The sequence below is a fragment of the Cnephaeus nilssonii genome (genome assembly GCF_951640355.1).
Source record: "Cnephaeus nilssonii genome assembly, chromosome: 1".
NCBI lineage: Eukaryota > Metazoa > Chordata > Mammalia > Chiroptera > Vespertilionidae > Cnephaeus > Cnephaeus nilssonii.
The window spans coordinates 114935700-114957125 of NC_137072.1; the positions used below are offsets into that span (position 1 = coordinate 114935700).

The 21426-nt window shown below is 58.9% G+C and overlaps 2 protein-coding genes across 6 annotated transcripts in view; one reads left to right on the plus strand and one right to left on the minus strand.

The window, feature by feature from the left end:
- STK32B (serine/threonine kinase 32B) overlaps positions 1–5578 on the plus strand; it is a gene marked incomplete at both ends in the record, with an annotated part of 145438 nt that extends 139860 nt beyond the window's left edge. For both annotated transcript variants that reach the window (XM_079781717.1, XM_079781718.1), the window contains 3 exons: positions 579–710; positions 2570–2634; positions 5440–5578. In XM_079781717.1, coding sequence (XP_079637843.1) covers positions 579–710; positions 2570–2634; positions 5440–5578 — 336 coding nt within the window. The remainder of the gene's footprint in view (positions 1–578; positions 711–2569; positions 2635–5439) is intronic.
- A 10729-nt stretch (positions 5579–16307) lies between these two features.
- Positions 16308–21426, minus strand: part of EVC2 (EvC ciliary complex subunit 2) — a 54652-nt gene continuing 49533 nt past the window's right edge. For 2 of the 4 annotated variants that reach the window (XM_079766440.1, XM_079766441.1), the window contains 5 exons: positions 19958–20172; positions 19696–19783; positions 19421–19617; positions 18252–18353; positions 16312–16993 (listed from right to left, as the gene is read on the minus strand). In XM_079766440.1, the coding sequence (XP_079622566.1) occupies positions 16726–16993; positions 18252–18353; positions 19421–19617; positions 19696–19783; positions 19958–20172 (870 nt within the window). In that variant the 3' untranslated portion in view covers positions 16312–16725. Of the gene's footprint in view, positions 16994–18251; positions 18354–19420; positions 19618–19695; positions 19784–19957; positions 20173–21426 lie in introns of all 4 variants that reach the window. The other 2 variants (XM_079766439.1, XM_079766442.1) reach the window with 2 other exon arrangements.

Consider the following 21426-nt stretch of genomic DNA (forward strand, 5'->3'; position numbering starts at 1 on the left):
GGCACCCTGGGCTGGGTCTCAGAACAGAAAAGGCCACCTGAGGTTTCGGATCCAAGGTCTGGAAGGCAGGGAGACCCACATTCCTCCTGCCATAGTGGGCGGGGCCCAGCCTCCAGGAGGCCAGGCCTGGGCCGCTGGCTCCAGCTGCAGAGGAAAGGGAACCAGGACTGGAAACGGGGAAGAATTGGATGAGAAATGGCATTTTACATTGAAGGAGTGAAAACGATATTTATAGAAAAGGAGTGGTGGCATGAGGACGTTTGATAAAATACGTGGAAATGTCAGATCAGAAAACTAAACTCAGCCTCGTGAGGGACCATCCATCCATGGGAAGGAGACCGGGGAGCGCATGGATGGCTATGGTGGGGCTGCCCGGGGTGTGGGGGGAGGTCAGGGGGATCATCACAGGACCTGAGCGATGGGAATGTGTTGCTTTTCATCAGAAAAAAATATGTACAGCAGACACATCCCACAGCAGTCGGTCATCGTTACTTGTTGAAGGAATGATTGAGTGGATGAGTGAGTGAAAGTAAAGTTCGATGATGGTGGAACAAAGACAAACCATGTTTCCCTTTCAGAAAGGGAGACTGAATTGTGATCCCACGTTTGAACTTGAAGAAATGATTCTCGAATCCAAGCCGCTTCACAAAAAGAAGAAGAGGTTGGCGAAGAACAGGTCCAGAGATGGCACGAAGGACAGCTGTCCGCTGGTGAGCGCCATGGTGGGCGGGCGGGGGGGCACCCGGAGGGCAGGAGTCCTGTGCTCCCAGGGATGCCATGGAGCTAGGCTACCTTTTATTTCTTACTTTTCTTCAATAAAATATGTTTTTATTGATTTCAAAGAGAGGGCGAGAGAGATAGAAACATCATATCTCTTACGATGAGAATCACTGATTGATCGGTTGCCTCCTGCACACCCCCTACCGGGGATAGAGCTCATAACCCAGGCATGTGCCCTGACCGGGAATCCAAACGTGACCTCCTGGCTCATGGTTGGACGCTCAGTCACAGAGCCACGCCAGCTGGGCGCTAGGCTGCCCTTTAGACAGATGGAGGCCTGTCACGTCACCACCCAAATGCCCTCACTGGCTGTGAGATGCCTCCACCCACAAGTGGTCTTCATCGCAGGAAACGGCCTGAGCTACACGTGGCGCTCCGATCATTCACGTGACGGTAGCACCGTCCCTGGTGCAGGGACCTCGTGAGTCTCCAGGCGGGAGTTCAATGCTGAGCGACATGGGCCCCCCCTCTGTGCTGTCTCCTGAGCACCCAGGGGAAGGTTCCGTGCAGTGGAGACAGCCCGGGCCACAGGGTGACGTTCGTGGGGCCCTGGGCACGCCACGCGGGCTTTGAGCCACTAGATTCATTTTCTAGGCTGCCTGCCATAGTGTCACAACCTTGGTGGCTTAACATAAGTGGAAGTTATTCTTGCCCAAGCCTGGAGGCCAGACGTTCAGAATCAATGTGTGGACGGAGCCGGGCTCCCCCAGATGTGAAAGGAGGTCCTCTCTGGCCTCTCCTGCCCCCGATGGAGGCCAGGGGTCTGCCATGCCTTGGCTTGTAGCCGCATGCCTTTGTCTCTGCCTCCACATCACGTCGCATTTCTCTCTGTGGCTCTGTGTCTTCACGTGGCCTTCTTGGAAGGACACCGGTCCTTGAGTGGAGGGCCCCCTACTCCAGTGTGACCTCTCCTTCACCAGGGACAGCGCACAGCCCCAGCTCCACGGAAGGTTCCCCTCACCGTGGGGGGTCAGGACGTCAACGTGTGTTTTGGAGGGAGGGGCAGAATTCAACCCACACCCGGCCCTTCCTCCAGAAAAGCTTTTAAACATGATGTTTAATGACTGCAGTGGTAGGACGTCAGCTTTCCACGCTAGCAGTTCATTTTTTTTCTGCTTATTTTTTAAATATATTTTTATTGATGTCAGAGAGGAAGGGAGAGGGAGAGACAGAAACATCAACGATGAGAATCATTGGCCAGCCGCCTCCTGCACAACAACTACTGGAGATTGAGCCCACAACCCGGGCATGTGCCCTGACCGGGAATTGAACCGTAACTTCCTGGTTCATAGGTCAACACTCAACCACTGAGCCACATGCCCGTCGGGCTTTTCTGCTTATTTTAAAGAAATTGAAACATCTTTGTAGACCCTAACAGTATGGTGGGCCGGGCCCCATGCCCAGGCCAAGGCTCTGCCCAGGCGTGCGGCAGCAGAGCCTCGGTGAGGCAGGTGGCTCTCGGCACCTGTTCTTGGCGGGAACAAGCACCTTGCAGGATGCCTTGCGCTTCTCCCCTCCCCCTCACGCTTTATTAGGCCCGACGGACATTCGAGCCATCAGGAAGCCACGCCCAGGATTTTCTGCCCACAATCCCCCTACCATCGCTTTCAGGTCGGATTTAGTGGCTTCAAACGGAGAAAAACATCTTTGTCCGCCGGCTCTCTGGCACAGCCACGGTGCCAGCAGGATGCTCCCGGCACTTAGCTGGTCCCCAGCCCCGGGCGACTGGCCTCTGCTGGTCATGGCCCTTTGTCCGTCACTCACGGTCACCTGTCTGTCCCTTTGACAGAACGGACACCTGCAGCAGTGCCTGGAGACCGTGCGGAAGGAATTCATCATATTCAACAGAGAGAAGTAAGCCCTGCCGCCCCCCAGCTGCCGCCGGGCAGAGGCCTCTGAACCGCAGGCTCCCGGGTGCCAGCCATGACCTGGGAGGGGACGGCTCGCCGAGCTTCCCTTCCCTGGGCCTCAGCGTCGCTGTGTGAAATGGGGAAGCGGGTGGGACCTGGCCCGGGGACGCTGGCACGCACAGGCGGGGTCGCAGGTGGGGAGGGGCCGGGCTCGGGAATGTAACCGCCTGGGCCCGGTCCTGGCGCTGCGGCTGCAGAGTGACCTGGGCCGGCTGCTTGCTTCCCGGGCCTCACGCCAGCCGTGGGAGTGACTCTCTGCCTTGCCTGTGGCTGGCATCAGACTGAAGGAGGCTGTGGGTACAGTGCCTGGCGTGGAAAAGCCCGTTACTATGGTCATTGTTATTTAACGGGCGTGGGCTGTGCTGGACCCCAGCGTCTCCGGCTGCGGTTCCAGGGGTCCTTCCTGCTCTGCTGGCCAGAGCAGGGGCCAGGAGACTCAGCCAGTGGGCGAGGACTGCTGGCCGGGCCTCGTGTGTGAGTCTGGGTTGACCTTGACCCCCACCTGCCCTAGAGCTGTGGCCACCCAGCCCCAGTGGGAACGGGCCCTGCCTTGCTCACCTGCCCATGGGCCAGAACCCGGACAACCTGCCCGGATGGGTCCCTCACCTCCACCACGGCCCACCTCCACGCATACCCCCGGAATGCAAACTCCTCAACCAGCCACGGGCCCCACGTCTGCCACCCAGGTCACTTCCCCATGTCATCCTCACTGCTGGGGTTCCACGCCCGTCCCCTCACACCCTTCAGGACTGGGGGCCCCTCAGGAAGCTACCCTGACCCCTGGCCGAGCCTGGCACCTGCTGAGGGCCACTGCCTGGCTGCCCTTTGCCCTGGCCTGTGCCCAGGGCTGCCGGAGTGCTGGTGCGCGTGTGGGCTCAACCTGACGTGTGGAGCGGCTCGATCTGCAGTCAGCCTGGTGGCCGGCCGCTCTGTGTTAGGCCTACGGAGTGCTTTGCCTTTAAAAATGCCTCCGGCCCGATCCATTATGGGTTTTGACAGGCGTTCTACTCCCGTCGGCCAGGCTCTGTGTCACAGAACCTTCCTTAGCACCTGCCTGCCCACCTCGGGAGGTAGAGAGGGCTCACGTCCGTCCGTCATCGGGATGCTGCTCAGGACACTGCCCGTCAGTTTGATAAGCTGGCTGAGGAAATGAAGTGCTCCTGCCATGGCCAGTGCGCCTCCCGGCCTTGAGCTACACCTCGTGGGACATGAAAGCCCTTTTCCATGTCCTCCGGAGCGTAGACAGCTGTGCTGCCATTCAGGGGCCGCTCGGCCAGCCGTGCCTGTCTCCTAGCTCTGTCGTGGGTCAAGGATTCCTCTTGGAGCCATGTGAGCCTTCCTGGTGCCTTCGGGGCGCGGAGAAGGCATTCCCGCCCCCTGCCCCCACCTCCCCCCACGTCCAGACCGAAGGGCACGGGGTTCAGGGGGAAGAGCAGGGGTGTGGGCCGCAGGCGGCCCCTGGGCTGGAGTCCAGCTTCCCCGGGTCACACGCTGGAAAGTGGCAGCCCAGGGATGGCTCCAAGCCCAGGCCCTAAGGCCAAGCCACCCCGCCTCCTTCCCACAGAGCGGGCACTCCTGGCTTCCTGTCCTGCTCCCAGCCCCTTCACTGTGCGCCTGGCGCTCGGAGCCTGGCACTCAGAAAGTGCCAGGCTCCCTCCCTTCCTCCCCCTTCCCTCCCTCCCCTTTCCTCCCTCTTCCCTCCTAACCCCTTCCCTCCCTCCCTCCCTCCCTCCCTCTCCACATTCCATACCAATCCTTAAAGTCCAGCTCAAATGCTGCTCCAGGAAGCCGCCCCTGATCCACACAGGATTTCGGGGTCCACGTCTCCCCCACCGGGGCTCCCTCGCCACTGCTCCCCTTTCTGAGCAGCCTCTGCAGTTACATTCTGTGTGAAATGGGGGAAGGACGGGAGTCCAGAGATAGCAGCGCTGGCTCTCAATACAGCCACACTCGGTACGGGCACTATTTTTAAATGAAACTCCCCGCTTGGGGCGCTTAAGTGAAAATCTTAGAGGGATGCACCCTTATCCTGGGAGAGCCCCAGGGACTCTCGCGATGTCACCGTCGTGAGCCCAGCGGAGATGCCCTAGTTTGGAAGTCAAAGTATTTCCGTTTCACTCTCAGGGGTTTCTTAGGCGTCGGGGTTTTCCCCGGCTGTGACATGATTTCCCCAGAGGTGCTGCCTCTCGTGGGAGGGAGGGGAGGGGAGGGGAGGGGAGGGGAGGGGAGGGGACGGAGGGGGAAGCAGATTCTCAGACACCTCTGCAGCCTGGCCTAGGGGGTCCGACCACTCCTCCCCTCCCGCCCCGTCAGGCGCTCCGCTCCCCGAGGACAGAGACAGGCTTTGCTGCCAGGGTTTCCCCTGCTCCCCGCAGGGGGCTGGTCCTCGGTGGGCGCTGGACGTGAATGTGTGGGTGAGTGAGGGGTGGGCCTCATCCCCTCCACTGACCTGAGCTCAGGCACGTGGCATCCACGACCCCTGTACACGTCACGAGGAGCCACGCGTGGGCGTTATGGTCTCCATTTTACAGATGGAGAAACTGAGGCTCCGTGTGTGCAGAAACTCACCTGAGGGCACCCGAGCCGGGCTCTGACCGCAGGCCCACCTGCCTGCGGGGCACCGTGCTTCCCCGGCCAGAGGAAGGTGTGGGCTGGGGGCTCCTCGGTCTCCCTCCTGCCCAGGGTGTCCTGGGCACCTCGCCGTCCCCGCCCCTGGCACTAACCCAGCCTGTGCCCTGCTTGTTCGCAGGCTGAGGCAGCAGGGCCCGGGCGGCCAGCTGCTGGACCCCGAGGGCCGCGCCGGGAGCCAGGCGCCGCCGGGCAAGCTCCAGGACGGGTGCAACAACAACGTGCCGGGCCCGGCCTGCGCCCGCGGCTGCAGCAGCTAAGCCGCCCCTGGCCGCCCAGCAGGACTGCACCATCCACCCTGCCCTCCAGCCCCTCTCTGCCGCCCTCCCTGCCTCGCTCAGAACGTCAGATGCAGAGAGAGCCCTGGCTGGGAGCGGGGAGCCGGGGTGGGGCCGATGCCAGAAAGGTCGGACGAGCCTCGCCCTCCTGGGCCTGCGTTTTCTGCATCTGCCGAAGGGAAGGGGTGGGCAGCTCTCCGCCCTCCTCTGGTCACAGGCTCCTGGGAGAGTCCCGCTGGGTCGCAGACACGCGGAACGTCTGACATTTACAAAATGGTCCCCACGGGCCAGATGGAATGGTGATGTCGGGCGCGCACTCCCACCCCAACGCAATCCGACCCTCACGGCTTTGCCATTCGACCTGTCCCGGCTCCTTCGGCGGCACTTTGGAAAAAGGCAGCAAAAAGGCAGCACCAACACGGGCACGTCTGCCCTTCCTGGGGACGCGCCGTCCCCACGGGACGCAGAACCTGAAGTCCTCGTGGCGCTCGCCGCCGGGCCAGTCTCGCCGGCCATCTAGGTGGCGTGGCCTGCAGACCAGCCCGGTCCCGGGTCCTGGGCTGTGAATGTAAGTCTCCCCTTCCTCACAGAGGACTGCCTCACCCACTCTTCCTTTCAGCAGCCCCCACCCCGGTCACTCCGATAGAGTGTCCTCGGTCCCCGAAAGCACGTCCCGCGGCAGAAGTTGGACCGGCCAGCCCCGCAGGGTGTCTCCCGGGAGGGCGTGAGGTTGTCACATCAGGATTGTCTTCACGAGGGTCCCCGGCTGCTGTGGGCCGGCACCCCGTGTTGATAAGTGAGGAAGTGAGGGTCGCCATCGATGGTCCACTCGCGGGGACGCTGGGCGCACGCAGAAATCACAGCAGTTCCCGACCTGCTCTGGAGCCGCTCGCCGTGGATTCGGAAGACGCTGTCGCACCAGGGATGCACCTGGACTTGGAACCGGTCCGTGTGCAGAAGCCGGCCCTGCCCTGTGCTAACGGAAGCCCGTAGGCCAGTGATGGCGAACCTATGACATGCGTGTCAGCACTGACACGCGTAGCCATTTCTGATGACACGCGGCCGCATGCCGAGGATGAAACATTTGCTGCTCCTGAGGATGAAACATTTGTGACTAGAGTCTTGGAGTTCCTCAAAGTGACACACTACCCGAGTTATGCTCAGTTTTTTGGCGAAGTTTGACACACCAAGCTCAAAAGGTTGCCCATCACTGCCTTAGGCAAATCGTGTCACCTCTTGAGCACCAGTTTCCCTGGTCCTGTGTGTGAGGCACCCAGCACACCCACTCCCTGAACAGCGGCCACGCGGGCCCGCGGCGCCCTCACCTGGCGAAACCCTCCCGTCTCAGGCTCTCGTCTGGTTGGGTGTCGGTAGAAATGAGCGCGGTGTGTGGATTCTTCAATACCCGTGTGTTCCTGTCGGCGGTCAGTGGTGTTTTTATCTGTGCACCCAACTCCTCCTTTTCACTTTTTACATCACAAGCCAGTCCTTGGGGCTGCTGGTGTCGTCTCAGAGTCCTGAAGAGACACGGTACTGCGGGGTGTGGTTCCATATCGCCATTCTTCTGAATGGCCATTGCGTCCTCCTTTGAGCCAGGGCGATGTTGTTGCCATGTGAGTCTACTTGGCTTGCACACTTTCCATCCTCCGCCGCACCGTCCTGTCCCCTCCGGGCGTGGCCGGCCTGCCTCTCCTGCACTGTGACCCCGGCAGCGGTTAGGGTTCCTCGGTGCCTCTCCGTGCTGGGCTCCTGAGGTAGGGCAGGGGCTGGAAGGGCCGTGAGACGCCGGGCCTGGCTCTGTTCGAGTCCGCGCTGTTCCTTGCTCAGAATAAACGATTTCTTGGGCAGTCCTCCCTCCGACGTTGCTCTTATTCAGGGTGGGGTGGGGTGGGCCGTGTCCTCCGGGAGTGAAGACCTCAAATTCAATGAGAAGCGTAGAGATGGGGGTGGGGGTTCCAGCTCAGTGATGTGTTTACCTGGTCCAGGGAATGAAACCACACTCAGCCATGCAAGGCTCGGTCCTCCTTGATCACAACTTGTATTATTGATTACATGGTCACTATTATCACCGTCGTCTTCGTTATGACTTTATAGATACAAAGGTGCAATCTGCACACCAGGGGGAAATACACAAAGCTCTTCTCCCAAAGAAAACACTCTTCCCGGATGGCGTGGCTCAGTGGTTGAGCATCAACCCATGAACCAAGAGGTCCCCGTTCCATTCCCAGTCAGGGCACATGCCCAGGGGGCAGACTCGCTGCACATTGGGGGGTGCAGGAGGCAACCAATGGATGTGCCACATTGATGTTCCTATCTCTCCCTCTCCCTTCCTCCCTCTGAAATCAATAAAAACATTTTTAAAAAGGAGAAAAGAGAGAGAAACCAAGACGGCAGCATAGGTAAACACCTGAACTGCTGCCTCGCACAACAACTTCAAAACTACAACTAAAAGACAAAACGGACATCATCCGGAATGACAGGAAGGCTGGCTGAGTGGAAATTCTACAACTAGAAGGAAAGAGAAAAGCACACTGAGACTCAGAGGAGCTGCGGAAGTAAAGGCAGAGGTATGGAGGTGCGCGCGCGGAGAGGGCTGGCAACTGAGTACATGGCTGGCTTTCTCAATCGGTAGGGAGACAAAAGCTCCTGACTGCTCTGAACTCCAGTTCTGGGAGAGCCTCTGGGGACCCAGACTCATACAGGGAGAAACTGGACTGTCTGGCAGCGGGCGGAACTCGAGTGCGGCTTTCTCTCAGAGGTGCTTTCAGCGATTACCAAGGGACACGGAGACCCGGAGGCCTCTTAGGGCAGGGCTGATGGGAAGCCATTGCTGTTTGCTCTGCCCTGAGACTCTGTCCCACCCCAGCTGTGCGCAGAGGATTTTGCATATTAATGGCCTGGTCCTTTGAAATCTAATCTTACCTAACAAACTGCAGCTGAGTCAGTGAGACCCAGTACATTCAAAAGAAGGCCCAAGGCCCTGCAGCAGCTTGCATTGCTTCACAGATGGGCCTCATCTGGGCACATCCAAAACCCAAACAAAGAGGAATCTGCAGATCTCTCCATAGCTCCTGCTAGGTGGCCTTAGGCAGAGGCTAAATTAGCACCTCCTTGGAGATCCAAGAGCCAGTGTACCCAGGGGTCAGAGTAGGACCATCCAGATTATAACTCTTTAGATCCATAAGGGACACACTCAGGGGGCAGACTCAGTGAGCACGAAAGCCCCACTGAAGCAAGTCTTGTCTCATAAGGGTGTCTCCAGCACAGAAGTTCTCCCATTGTAGACACAGCTGATCCTCACAGCCAATTGGCCTGGAGGTCAATTCCTCCCAGTGACACCAGCAACAATTAAGGCTTAACTACAACAAGACTGTGCACATAGCCCACAAAGGGGTGCACCAAGAGTGTCCACCTCAGGTAACTGGGGAGGCTGAGCCACTGGGCCCTATAGGACACCTAGCACACAAAGCCACTCTATCAACTCATGGAAGCAGCCAAAATGCAGAGACAAAGAAACAGGTCACAAATGAAAGAAATGGGGGAAAGCAAATGCCTGGATATAGAGTTCAAAACCACGGTTATAAGGTTTTTCAAGAATTTTCTAGAAAAGGCCAATAAATTTAGTGAGACCCTCGAGGATATGAAAAAGGACCAACTAGAAATTAAGTATACACTGACTGAAATAAAAAATAATATACAGAGATCCAACAGCAGACTAGAGGATAACAAAAATCAAGTCAAAGATTTGAAATATAAAGAAGCAAAAAACACCCAACCAGAAAAGCAAAAAGCAAAAAGAATCCAAAAATATGAAGATAGTGTAAGGAGCCTCTGGGACAACTTCAAGCATACCAACATCAGAATTATGGGGGTGCCAGAAAAAGAGAGAGAGCAAGATACTGAAAACCTATTTGAAGAAATAATGACAGAAAACTTCCCTCACCTGGTGAAAGAAATAGACTTACAAGTCCAAGAAGCACAGAGAACCCCAAACAAAAGAATCCAAAGAGGACCACACCAAGACACATCATAATTAAAATGCCAAGTGCAAAAAGACAAAGAATATTAAAAGCAGCAAGAGAAAAACAGTTACCTACCTACAAGGGAGCACCCATATGATTGTCAGCTGATTTCTCAACAGAAACTATGCAGGCCAGAAGGGAGTGGCAAGAAATATTCAAAGTGATGAATAGCAAGAACCTACAACCAAGATTACTCTACCCAGCAAAGCTATCATTCAGAATTGAAGGTCAGATAAAGAGCTTCACAGACAAGAAAAAAATAAAGGAGTTCATCACCGCCAAACCAGTATTATATGAAATGCTGAAAGGCATTCTTTAAGAAGAGGAGGAAGAAGAAAAAGGTAAAGATAAAAATTATGAACAACAAATACATATCTATCAACAAGTGAATCTAAAAATCAAGTGAATAAAAAATCTGATGAACAGAATTAACTGGTGAATATAATAGAATCAGGGGCATAGAATGGGAGTGGACTGACAATTCTCGGGGGGAAAGGGGTGTGGAGGGTGCGGGAAGAGACTGGACAAAAATTGTACACCTATGGATGAGGACAGTGGGGCAGGGGTAAGGGCAGAGGGTGGGGTGGGAACCGGGTGGAGGGGAGCTATGGGGGGAAAAAAGAGGAACAATTGTAATAATCTGAATAAACATTTATTAAAAAAATAATAAATAATAAAAAGGAGAAAAGAAAAATACTCTTAAACTTTCCACAAATGGTGGGTCAGACCTTACCCCATCCCCAGGCAGGTGCAGAGGGACCAGAGTTTGCTTTATGAGAGGGACATCGAACTGTCTCTACTACTCCAGGTGCCTGACAACGACGATTCCTACATATTAACAATAGGTGTGACTCAGGGACAAATTCCAGCTCTTCCACATGCTCGAACCCTAATGGAGTCCAACCCTAATCAAAAAGCTAACCCACAATGCTCTAACCCTAATGGAGTCCAACCCTAACCCTAAACTTAACCCTAACCCTAACCCACAATGCTGTAACCCTAATGGAGGTCCCAACCCTAACCCTAAACTTAACCCGAACCCTAACCCACAATGCTCTAACCCTAATGCAGGTCCACCCCTAACCAAAAAGCTAACCCACAATGCTCTAACCTAATGGAGGCCAACCCTAACCCTAAACTTAACCCCAACCCTAACCGACAATGCTCTAACCCTAATGCCAGTCCACCCCTAACCAAAAAGCTAACCCACAATGCTCTAAACCTAATACAGGTCCAAATCTAACCCTAACCCACAATGCTCTAATCCTAATGCAGGTCCAAACCTAACCCTAACCCACAATGCTCTAACCTTAATGCAGCTCCAAACCTAACCCTAACCCACAATGCTCTAACCCTAATGCAGGTCCACCACTAACCCAAAAGTTAACCCACATGCTCTAACCTCAATGCAGGTCCAACCCTACCCCTAACTCTAATGCAGGTCCAGCCCTAACCCAAACCCTAACCCTAACCCTAACTCTAATGCAGGTCCAACCCTAAACCTAGCCCTAACCCTAACCCTAACCGTAATGCAGGTCCAACCCTAACCCTAAACCTAACCCTAACCCAGTGGTCAGTAAACTGCGGCTCCTGAGCCACATGTGGCTCGTGAGCCTCGATTTGCCGCTCGGTTGACTAATAAGGTTGCCGACCACTGCCTTAGGGAAAAACACTTAAAAAACATTTTAATAATGTACTAATGTCTTTAACCTGAAGTCAAAACTTCTAGGTAAGGGTAATGCCTTACGCAGTGGTCGGCAAACTCATTAGTCAACAGAGCGGCAAACCACAGCTTGCGAGCCACATGTGGCTCGTGAGCCGCAGTTTGCCGACCACTGCCCTAACCCTAACCCTAACCCTAATGCAGGTCCAACCTTAACCCTAACCCTAGCCCTAACCCTAACCCTAAACCTAACCCTAACCCTAATCCTAATGCAGGTCCAACCCTGTGGGGCTTGACGGGGGACCTCAGGCTGTGCTGCCTGCCCTGGTGCTGGGCCGAGGGACCTCAGGCTGCACCTCCCGCCCCAGCACTGGACAGGGGTACCTGAGAGTGCGCTGGGGGACCTGAGGCTGCGCCCCCCCCACCCCTGCCCAGCGGGGCTTGACAAGGGTGGGGCTGGCCGGGTGTGGATCTCTCCCAATGGGGGTGGGGCAGCTGGGTCTGGGTCTCGTGCAATTTTAAGGCACCGTGGGTGGGCGGGGACTTGACTCTGGGTCCCGTGGTGCACCCCAGACTCTGACAGGGGGAAGGTTTTCATATACATTTTACTAATTTTCTTTCATCTCTGAAACTTCTACTATAGAGAAAGGGCAAATAGCAATATTAAAATATTTCCTCTAATTAATCCCATTTTAATGTGCATGAATTTTGTGCACCGGGCCACGAGTAAAAATATATTAAAAGACAAAAACAAAAAACTTTGTCCTTTGGAGCCCACATGGTCAGCAGCAGGCCCCGGTTGGCCAGTCCAAGGTGGGGTTGCTCAGTATCCTCCGTCCAGGCGATCCCGTGGGCCGCTCGGCCCTGCTCCTCAAAGGCAGTGCTGCCCGCAGGCGCAGAACCTACAGAAAGCGCCGGTCTAATGGCGGGGCTAGCCCGCCCCGGGGCCCCTAAGTGTCCTTGCCCTTGTGCCAGTTCTCAGGGGAACCCACGCTCCGAGCCCAGATACGAACCAGGTCCAAGCCCCTCTGTCTCCCGGGGGGTTCCCTTTCAGAAGCAGGATTTCTCCTGATATTTTTGTGTATGAAGTTTTCCTTTTGTTCCTGAGAAAACAACTGAGCATCGTCAAAAAGCTCGAGGCGACAAGCTTAGGGGATGACAGCTGCTGTTCCCGGCCTCCGGGGCTTCGCGGACAGCTTCCCGCTGAGGAACCGCACTGAAGCCACCAGAGAGGAGCCGGGGCCGGACCCTCACCTCCCCCCACTGGTTCCCCCCACGGTCCAATTTGACAAGCTGTCTTCCCATCTGGGGGCCCCAGGGGAGCCCGCCCGGGCCTCCCATATCGCCTCACTGAGCCCTCACAGCGGTGCTAGGACCCACGTGATGTTCCCCCCCGCCCTCATTTCGAGATTAATAATGGGAATTCAGGGAGGTCGCTGAACTTGAGGTTGTTCAGGTGATCCAAGGCCCTGGATTAGAACCCAGAACCGTCTACCTCCACACCTGAGCTCTTTTCCCCGGGCTGTCCAACAGCTTAGGGTCCAGTTTCATCCGCAGTCTCCCCGCAGCCCAGCTTCCCAGGCAGGTCCTGTGAGGGCTTGTGAGACCGTGCCTGTTAGCAAACATGTTTCCTTAGGACGGGCAGGGGTGGGGAGGGTCTTTCTGCTCTTAAAGCGGCACTGAGCCTCGTCCCTCACTGCCCCCTGGGGAGCCGGGCAACCCTCGTGTCAGGAAGGGGCGCCCCCGCCCACTGCACAGAGGAGAGGGGAGGGTGAGCCTTGTCCACTGTTCACTCCGCGGGTCTGCCTGCCGTGAGCCCGGAGCCGAGGCGCGAGAACACGCCCGTGGCAAAGCAGACACGAGCCCTTTCCCGTGCAGCTGGCACTGTGGTGGGGAGAGACAGAATAAGCAAGCAGATGAGTCACTGACACATCAGGCTCTGAGCTGGTGGTGCCACGGAGAAAATCAAGCAGGAAGTGAGGAAGGCGGATAGGTGCCGAGGACGGAGGGGCGGGGTGGCCATTGTCCACCAGGGAAGGTCTCGCCGAGACGGTAACATTTGGATGAAGGCTTCAGAGAAGGGAGGAAGCATCCCTGTGGGTGTGGAAAGAAGAGCATTGTAGAGAGAGAGCATCGGCACGTGCAAAGGGCCTGTGGCAGCGCATGCCTGCCGAGCAAGGACCAGAGTGGCAGAAGCAGTGAGAGGGGGAGGAGAGGGGGATGGGGGGTGATGGACTGCCGGTATGGCTTTCCACGCAGAGGAAGGAGCCGCCCTCGCTCTGTCTGGGCCGGGCAGCCCTGGGAAGGCTTTGAGCGGAGGAAGCGCACGGCCTGCCGTCCATCTTCATGGGGTTGAGATGAAGATGCTTGACCCAGGCCAGGGGGCTGGTAGGGACAGAGGAACAGGCCAGGGTGTCCGACTGGGAAGCTGGACTCCTCTCCACCACCACTGGTATCAGCCAAGTCCATGTCCATCCCTAGCGACGGAGAGCACCACGGGAGGTAAAGCAGTGCCGGGGAACCGGGGAGGGCGGGAAGGCCTCCCTGAGCAGGTCATGGCTGAGCTGAAACCTGGAGGGTGGCGAGGAAACACCTGGAGAGGGGGGTGGTCAGGAACAGGGTGCCAAGCATCCGAGACAGACCAGCTTGGCACGTTGGAAGGACAGAGAGAAGACAAAGGTGCCGAGTTAGGGGGAGCCGGGGATCGAGACGCAGGAGGAGGTCAAAGAGCAGCCAGACCCTCCAGGGCCTTGCAGGCCGCGGGAAGGGACCTGGGGCGTCTTCTTAGGCGGCATGAGGAGCCGCTGGAGGGTTTCTCAGACCTGCCTGGCTGCTCTGTGGAGAGCAGGCTGGGGCCGGGCATACGGGCCGCATGACATAAACGGCAGCTTTCCACAGAAAACGATGCTCATTTAAGAGCGTGGCAGACGGTGCTGAGAGTGTGAGGTGAGTGTTACCCCCATGGAGGGTGGGGATCTGCTTCCAGAAGAGTGCCTGGCAGCAGCCGATGTTCCATTAGCTCTTGGCTGAATGAATGAGTGAGTGGGTGAGTGAGTGAATGAGGGAATGAATGAGCGAATGAATAAATGAGAGGATGAATGAGCGAATATGCTTTGAAAATTGTGAGGCACCATAGAAAGCTGAGGGGCTGGAGCTTCAAGCCTTTCCCAAGAGAACCTAACTCTCAGCAGCAGGAACCGAAGTGCCCAGGACCACGTCTGTCACTGGGTGCTAACATGGTCAGCAGCAGGCCCCAGTTGGCCAGTCCAAGGAGGGGTTGCTCAGCATCCTCCGTCCAGGCGATCCCGTGGGCCGCTCGTGTTGTGTGTGGTAGTGTGTGTGGGGGCGGGGGATCGTGTTGTGTGTGGTAGTGTGTGTGGGGGCGGGGGATAACCCCCTGCTAGTTCATCCAATTAACACCCTTGGGCTTCCTGTCAGGCGACCTCAAACGCCTCAGCCCCGCAGCCTGCAGGGTTATTTTCCAGACGGACTGACGGACTGACGCGCCGAGAGCCGAGGCTGCCGTTGCTCAGGTCCCCGCTGGCGAGGAGTTGGGCGCCTGGTTTCCTTCTGCGCCTCACGGGGACTGTCACTCAGGGAGCACCTGGCGCACAGAAAACCTCGGCTCCCTGTCAGGGAGCAAAGGGGCGGCTGGTGGCCCAGCACACGGCTTTCCTTCCTCTCGTCTCTGTCTGAGGAAAACAGGAGCATTTTCTCTTACTTAGCTCCTTTTCTTTTCGTTTTTGGTAGCAGTGCTGAAGCTGCAGGTCCCCTGCTCGTTTCCGATGTGTCCCCTTCCCGACAAGCCTTCAATGATGGGCACCAGCCAGAGGTTTCCGGCATTAGTGAGAGGTATCAGGGGCCTCCCAGACCCCCCAGGGCCTGAGGATGAGGTTTGGGGGCCACAAAATCCAGGAACAATGTCCAACCCCTGCCCCCCCCCCAAGCTGGTCACCTCCAGGGAAGTTCTCCTGCTGCCCTTCCACTGAGCTCAGACGTCCCGGCTCCCAAGGCCGATCGGAGGCTGGACCGCAGGACCCTGGCCGGTCCATGCCCCTCCGTGGCATCCTCAGGAAGAAGTGGGTTTTCCTATATGCCCGCCTCAGCCGATCATGGCTCTCTTCCAAATCCAGGTTTCCTACGAGTGCCTCTGATTGGTGGAGCCTGAGTCACGTGCCTGCCCTGATGCGCAAGGGAAGCTGGGAAAGCGAGTTATGACTTCTGTGTCAGGGAGGCAGGCTGCCTCCTTGCTGGGGGCAGAGAGGGGTGCGACGTGGACGTAGCAGCTGGGGGGGCCCAGCCGCCGCTCCCACGAAATAGGTGCTTCCTCCGAGCCCTCGTCTTCGCTTCGCTGGGGACACATTCCTTCCCGATCGCTCCCTGCCCGCAGGAAGGACCCACGGCAATTGCCTTGGCCTGGCTCTCGGGAATGCTCACCCACCTCGATCTGGCCCAGCCCCTGGGAGGCCTCAGGGGCCCCAGTCGCTGCTGTGAGGATGGGGAGGGTGGGCACGCAGGGGAGACGTCAGGACCCAGTGCACTCGCTGGTGAACGAGTGAGGACTGTGCCCACGGACCGAGGCCGGGGAAGGACAGGGGCCAGGGCCGCAGAGAGAGTTCCATCCTGCACACGTCAACTCCCCTCCTTAAGCCACTGGATCCCCTCCTTTGTAAAGAGGGGAAAGTGCTCACCGGCGTGGCTCAGTGGTTGAGCATCGGCCTATGAACCAGGAGGTCACGGTTCGACTCCCGGTCAGGGCACATGCCCGGGTTTCGGGCTCTGTCCCCAGTGTAGGGCGTGCAGGAGGCAGCCGATCGATGATTCTCTCTCACCATTGAGGTTTCTATCTCTCTCTCCCTCCCCCTTCCTCTCTGAAATCAACAAAAATGTATTTTTTAATAAAGAGGGAAAAGTAACTCTGATTTGAATTGGAGACGTTTCCTAGCCCCTGGAACGAGAGAGGGCAAATCTCTGTGGGACAGATCGTGTGACCGATACGCAGACGCAGTGAAAAGTGGGCGTCCCCACCGACAGCAAAAAGGAGTTCCTCTGAGAACAACTTTGTGTAAAATACATTTATTCTCGAAAATTCCCTGGACAAACACAGAATATGTAAGAAGAGAGCCTTGCCTTCCACACCCAGCCCTCACCGCAGCCGGGCACCGAGGGACGTGCGTGGGGGCGGGTCACCGCAGGCCCTCGGGGCGCGGGGACTGAGAGCGCATGGCTGGTCCCCTCTCATCACGTCCCTCCCAAGAGAGCGGGCCCTCTTGAAATTCATGAGAGCAGAGCACACCGGGCCCCTGAAAGTCGGGGAGGGGTTCTGTTGGGGTGTCTGTGCCTGCCACCTGCAGCCGACATGGGCAGGTGGTACCCTATGCCCACGCAGGCGGGCAGGAGAAAGCACATCGTCCCGTCTGCCGTCTCTGGCGCCTTCCTGCCGGCTAGTCCACGCCCGCGGCCCAGGCGGCCTTCTTGGCGTTCAGGAAGTTCTTCTTCTTCCGGGGAGGAACGTGCAGCGAGAGCTCCGGCTCCGCGGGATTCCTGAATATAAAGAGCTTCTCGCCCGTGTTCAGTAAATCAACGGCTTCTGCCCCCACGACGAGCACGGGCACCAGGTCGCCGCCGGACTCCAGGGACAGGCGTGGCCAGCCCGCGTCCCCTGAGCACACCCTCCGCTCTCTGAGAGGGGGGCACGTCTTCCTCAGTATGCTGCAGACAGAACGGGAGGTCACGTGAGTGTCCTGGGAGCACCCCCTTCTCCCCCCCTAGGTCCCCCATCAAGTACCACTGCACAGAGGTTTTCTCGTGGGTCACCGCATGGCCCCCGAGATGGGCTACAGACAATCTGACCGGCTCACAACCGTTAGTGTCAAGAGTTTCACCTGTTGCCATCCTGCTGTTCGCTTGCCATCAGCCACGGTGGGAGTATTTACACCATGGAAATTGGCACATGCTACGCTTCGAGCTCCCGCCCCCCTCCCAGGACACCCCTGCCTGTGGCCCCCACACTGAGAGCTGGCTCATTACAAAAGGTGCCTGAAGCAGGGGAGAGGGGCGCGCGTTGGGAATGCGGCCCAGGACGCCTTCTCTCCCCCATCCCGATCCCACGCAATCGACTCGTGTTCTCTGGGGGAGCACTTTGGAACAGCTCGGATCTCCTTCTCCTGGTTGGGGCTCAATATCCGGATCTCATTTCTCGGGGACTAAGATCTGCCCTGCAGCCTACTGCCCACGTCTCCTAGGTGTTTCCCGGGGACATTCAGGGGGCGTGGTCCCAGCACCTGCACGGGGGTGGGGGGGATGGGGGGGCTCTGAGAAATTAGGGGAGGGGCAGGGCTCAGGCTGGACACGCCCCTTGGATTCCCACAGGTCCCAGGGCCCAGCTGGAGCCCACGTTCTAGCCCATCGTGAACTAGTTGCTGCTCCTCTTTCTCCACATCCTCTCCCGTGGGCATCCCTGGAGGCACTGCTCAACTGCTTGCAGCCACTCCGCCCCGCTCCCCTCTGCTCCCCGGGGGTGCGGGCACCCGTTAAAGGAGAAAGACACTTGGTAGAGAAGGAAGCACTGGCCTGGGAGTTTAGGGAGAGAAGGGGGCCAGTGAGATGTCCCAAGTCCCAGGGCCACTGTTTACAGCGCAGACCGGGGCCTCTTCATCTGAGTCCCTGAGCTCCGGGGTTATCGCCCCCACTTCCTGGGAGGCTGGGAGGAATTGCCCTCCTCCTAATGATATCCCATTAAAAAGGCCGCTGGGTAAAGGTGTACAGTGATCCAAGGGCTAACGTAGGGTGAGCGAACACCCCCCGCTGGCTGGAGGCTCACCCTCAGCGCCTGGAGGAGGAGGGGACTGTGGTCTCTAGGAAGGATGGCCCCTTCTCGTCCCCGCCCCTTCCACCAGCTCCCAGGCTGCCCTCGTCCCCGCCCCCTCCCTGTGCCCCCCTTCCCCCCCCAGCAGGTGCCCGTCATCACCTCTCCTTCCTCTGGCGCGCCCACAGCACCCTCTCCAGGCCGCTGCTCCTCAGCTCTCCGCGCAGCCGGCTCTCTAAGGCCTGCCACCAGCCCTGGTGCTTCCTGAAGGCGAGAAGGAGCGTCCCGTGTCTCAGGGAGAAGAGACCCTCCCAGGAGCGTCCTCCTGCCCGAGGGGAAAGGAGCCCCACTACCAGCCTGGCAATAGGGTCCCCAGCACACGCACCTCGGGGGGTACAGGCCGCCGGTAACAACACCTACCAAGGTGTTTCAACAGCTGTGCAAAGCATGACTTTGGATTGTGGATAAAATAACAGGAAATATATTCTAACCAGGGGTCCTCAAACTTTTTAAACAGGGGGCCAGTTCACTGTCCCTCAGAGAGAAGGAGGGGAGTCGGAGGGTGCGGCGCACATTCCACACTGCGCACTGCGGGCCCGGGACGAGTCGGCCGCTAAGCAGGACAGGCAGCGGCGGCAAAAACACCCGGCGGGCCGGATAAATGTCCTCGGGGGGCCGCACGTGGCCCGCGGGCCGCAGTTTGAGGACCCCTGTAACAGTGTGGTAATTATCATATAAAGGGACTCTGCACATCGGCCAGAGCTGGAAAGAAATAAGAACGTCAGCTTCTGCCTGAGGTTCTGGGAAGCACGATGCAAGGCTGTGCACACGGGATTACTACACACATATGCACACACAGTAGACACATGCATGCACGTATGCAGACATGTGTGCACACATGGACACATGTGCACACACGTGAATACACACAACCCAGCAGAGAAACACGTGAAGGGGGAAGGACTGCAGTCAAATACCACCAGCCCTTCCTCCAGCCGGGAGAACCATGGTTTTCCTGTTGTGTTTTTCACACTGTTTCTAGTACGTGTGTATTTTACACCGTCTGTAACGAGTGTCCGGCATATCTTCAGCCCAGAAAACTTCCACTTTCTTAAGCTTCTCCTTGAAAAGTAAATTGGTGACAGAAGGAGAGAGTGTGGACAAAACACGTGGGACCACAGGACGGAAAACGATCCAGGACACCCGTCCTGGCAGCCCTGCCCTGGGCAATGGCGTGCCGGCCGGGAAGGCTGTGTCGTGGGCCCCGCACCCGCCCTCCGTCTGTCCTCCTCTCGCTCACGGCTCCCCAGGGGTGCCGGACACTGACTCACCCGCTCCGGCCCAGGTCGGCCTGCTCCCCGCCGCCGTCATGCTCCGCCACGGGCTCCGGCTGCTTCTGGCTGAGCGAGTCCAGCAAGGCCAGCAGCTCAGGCTGCGGGGCCGCGGGCAGAGCCACGCTCAGGAGGCGGCGCAGCGTGCCCGCGGGCACCATCGTCAGCTTGGACAGGTACGAGGCCAGCCGCAGCTCCTGGTGGGAAAGGAGGGCTCTGAGCAAAGGGCGTGGCGTGCTGGCGGGAAACAGCCAGAGCCCGGCCCGCGCCCTCACCTGGCCGTACAGGCCCACGAAGGCGTCCGCCTCCACGCTCTCCAGCAGGTCCTCGAGCACGGCGCCGCGCTCCTGCTCCTCCCGCGAGCTGCAGGGAAGGGACACCTGTGAGGCTGCTGTCCGTCTGACAAAGAACCGTCATCCAGCCCACGTGGAACTGTGTCGGTCCACGGAGACGCGGCCAGAAGAGGAGGGCTGCCTCCCCTGGCCCCGCCCACTCTCGGGGATGCGCGGGGTCGGGGTGGGGGGGCGGGGGGCTCACCTCTGCCGCTGGCGCTCCAGGAGCTCCTGGCTCAGGCCCAGGGCACGCCGCAGCGCCGCGGAGACCTGCCCCTCGGAATCCGCGTCCTCAGGCTCCGTCAGGAGCCCGGGCCCGTCCCCTGCCCACTGCTGCCGCCCGGCCAGGGCCCGCTGCCGCTGGGCCGCCTCCTGGTGGGCCAGCTCCTCCTCCAGCTTCCTCTCCAGGTCCTGGAGCTCCTGTGCGCAGAGGGGCAGGCGGTGAGCACAACGCCAGGCGGGGGGGGGGGTTGAGGGGGGGCAGGGAGAGATAGGGCCGGAGAAAACCCCACCTGCTCGGCCTCCCCACCCAGCCTTGGCTAACAGTACAATGAGGCTGCCCCAGATCTCACACCTCCGGCCTTGGCACACGCTGCCCCCCCCCCCCCCCCCCCGCCGGCCCACCTGCAGAGCCTTCCCTGTTTGCCGGGCTAATTCTGGGTCTTCCTTCCAGCCCTGGCTTAGGAAGAACCGGAGAAGGGGGCCCTCGGTGCCTCGAGACACAGACGCCTCCTCACATGCCCACTCGCCACCCATGGGTATGCCCCCTCAGAATCCGGGTGATGAGCCCTGAGCCTCATGGGACGGGATGGGGAGGGGGGACTGTGGGGGGTGAGCAGCGTCGATGGGTCACTGATGACGGCGGGCGCCTGGGGTGGGACTGGTGCCTGGAAGGAGGGAGGAGACGGAGCTCCTGCCCCGCCGCGTGCAGATGTAAGAAGGCAGCGGTCTGCCGCCCAGGGAGAGGGCCGGCCCCAGACAGAACTGCCGGCTCCTGATCCCGACCTCCAGCCTCCGGAACCGGGAGAAGCACAGGCCTGCTCTTGGAGCCACACGCGATGGCGTTGGTCACCGCAGCCAGAGCGGACGCCCCACTGTCTGCTGTCGCCTGAAATCGCTGCCGTGGACCTTCCGCCAGCCCGTGAGCTGGGCCCGCATCGCCGTCCGCAGCCCCGGGCACCGTGCCCGGCAGGGGCATGCACCACGGATGGAGGCTGTGCCGAGCGCGGCAGCCACGCGCGCACCGTGTGCTCGGAGTGCGGGCCCTGCCCCGAGAGCTCTGCGTGAATTCCTCACCGCATCCTCACCGCCCCCCCCGCGCAGCGCACGCTCACTTCCTCCTCACGGCGAGGTCCCTGAGGCCCAGAGAGCTCCGTCCTCTGCTGGGCCACGGGGCTCCCAGTGTCAGAGCCAGAGCCCAAGGCCAGCGGGGCTCCGGTGTGTGTCCCTCACCACCAGGCCACGCGGCCTCCCACCGACCGGCAGAGAGGGCTGCATCTTAGCCGCCGGGACCAGGCGCTCTGGTCGCGAGACGGCCCACTGCCTGCTGAGTGGCAACGTGGGTGCGGGCAGGAGGGTCCCAGCCTCGCAGCTGCAGGCTGACCGAGCCCATTGCCCACCAGCTGGCCAGCCCCTCGGGGGGGGGGAGGGGAGGTCAACCTGGAGCGGCCTTGG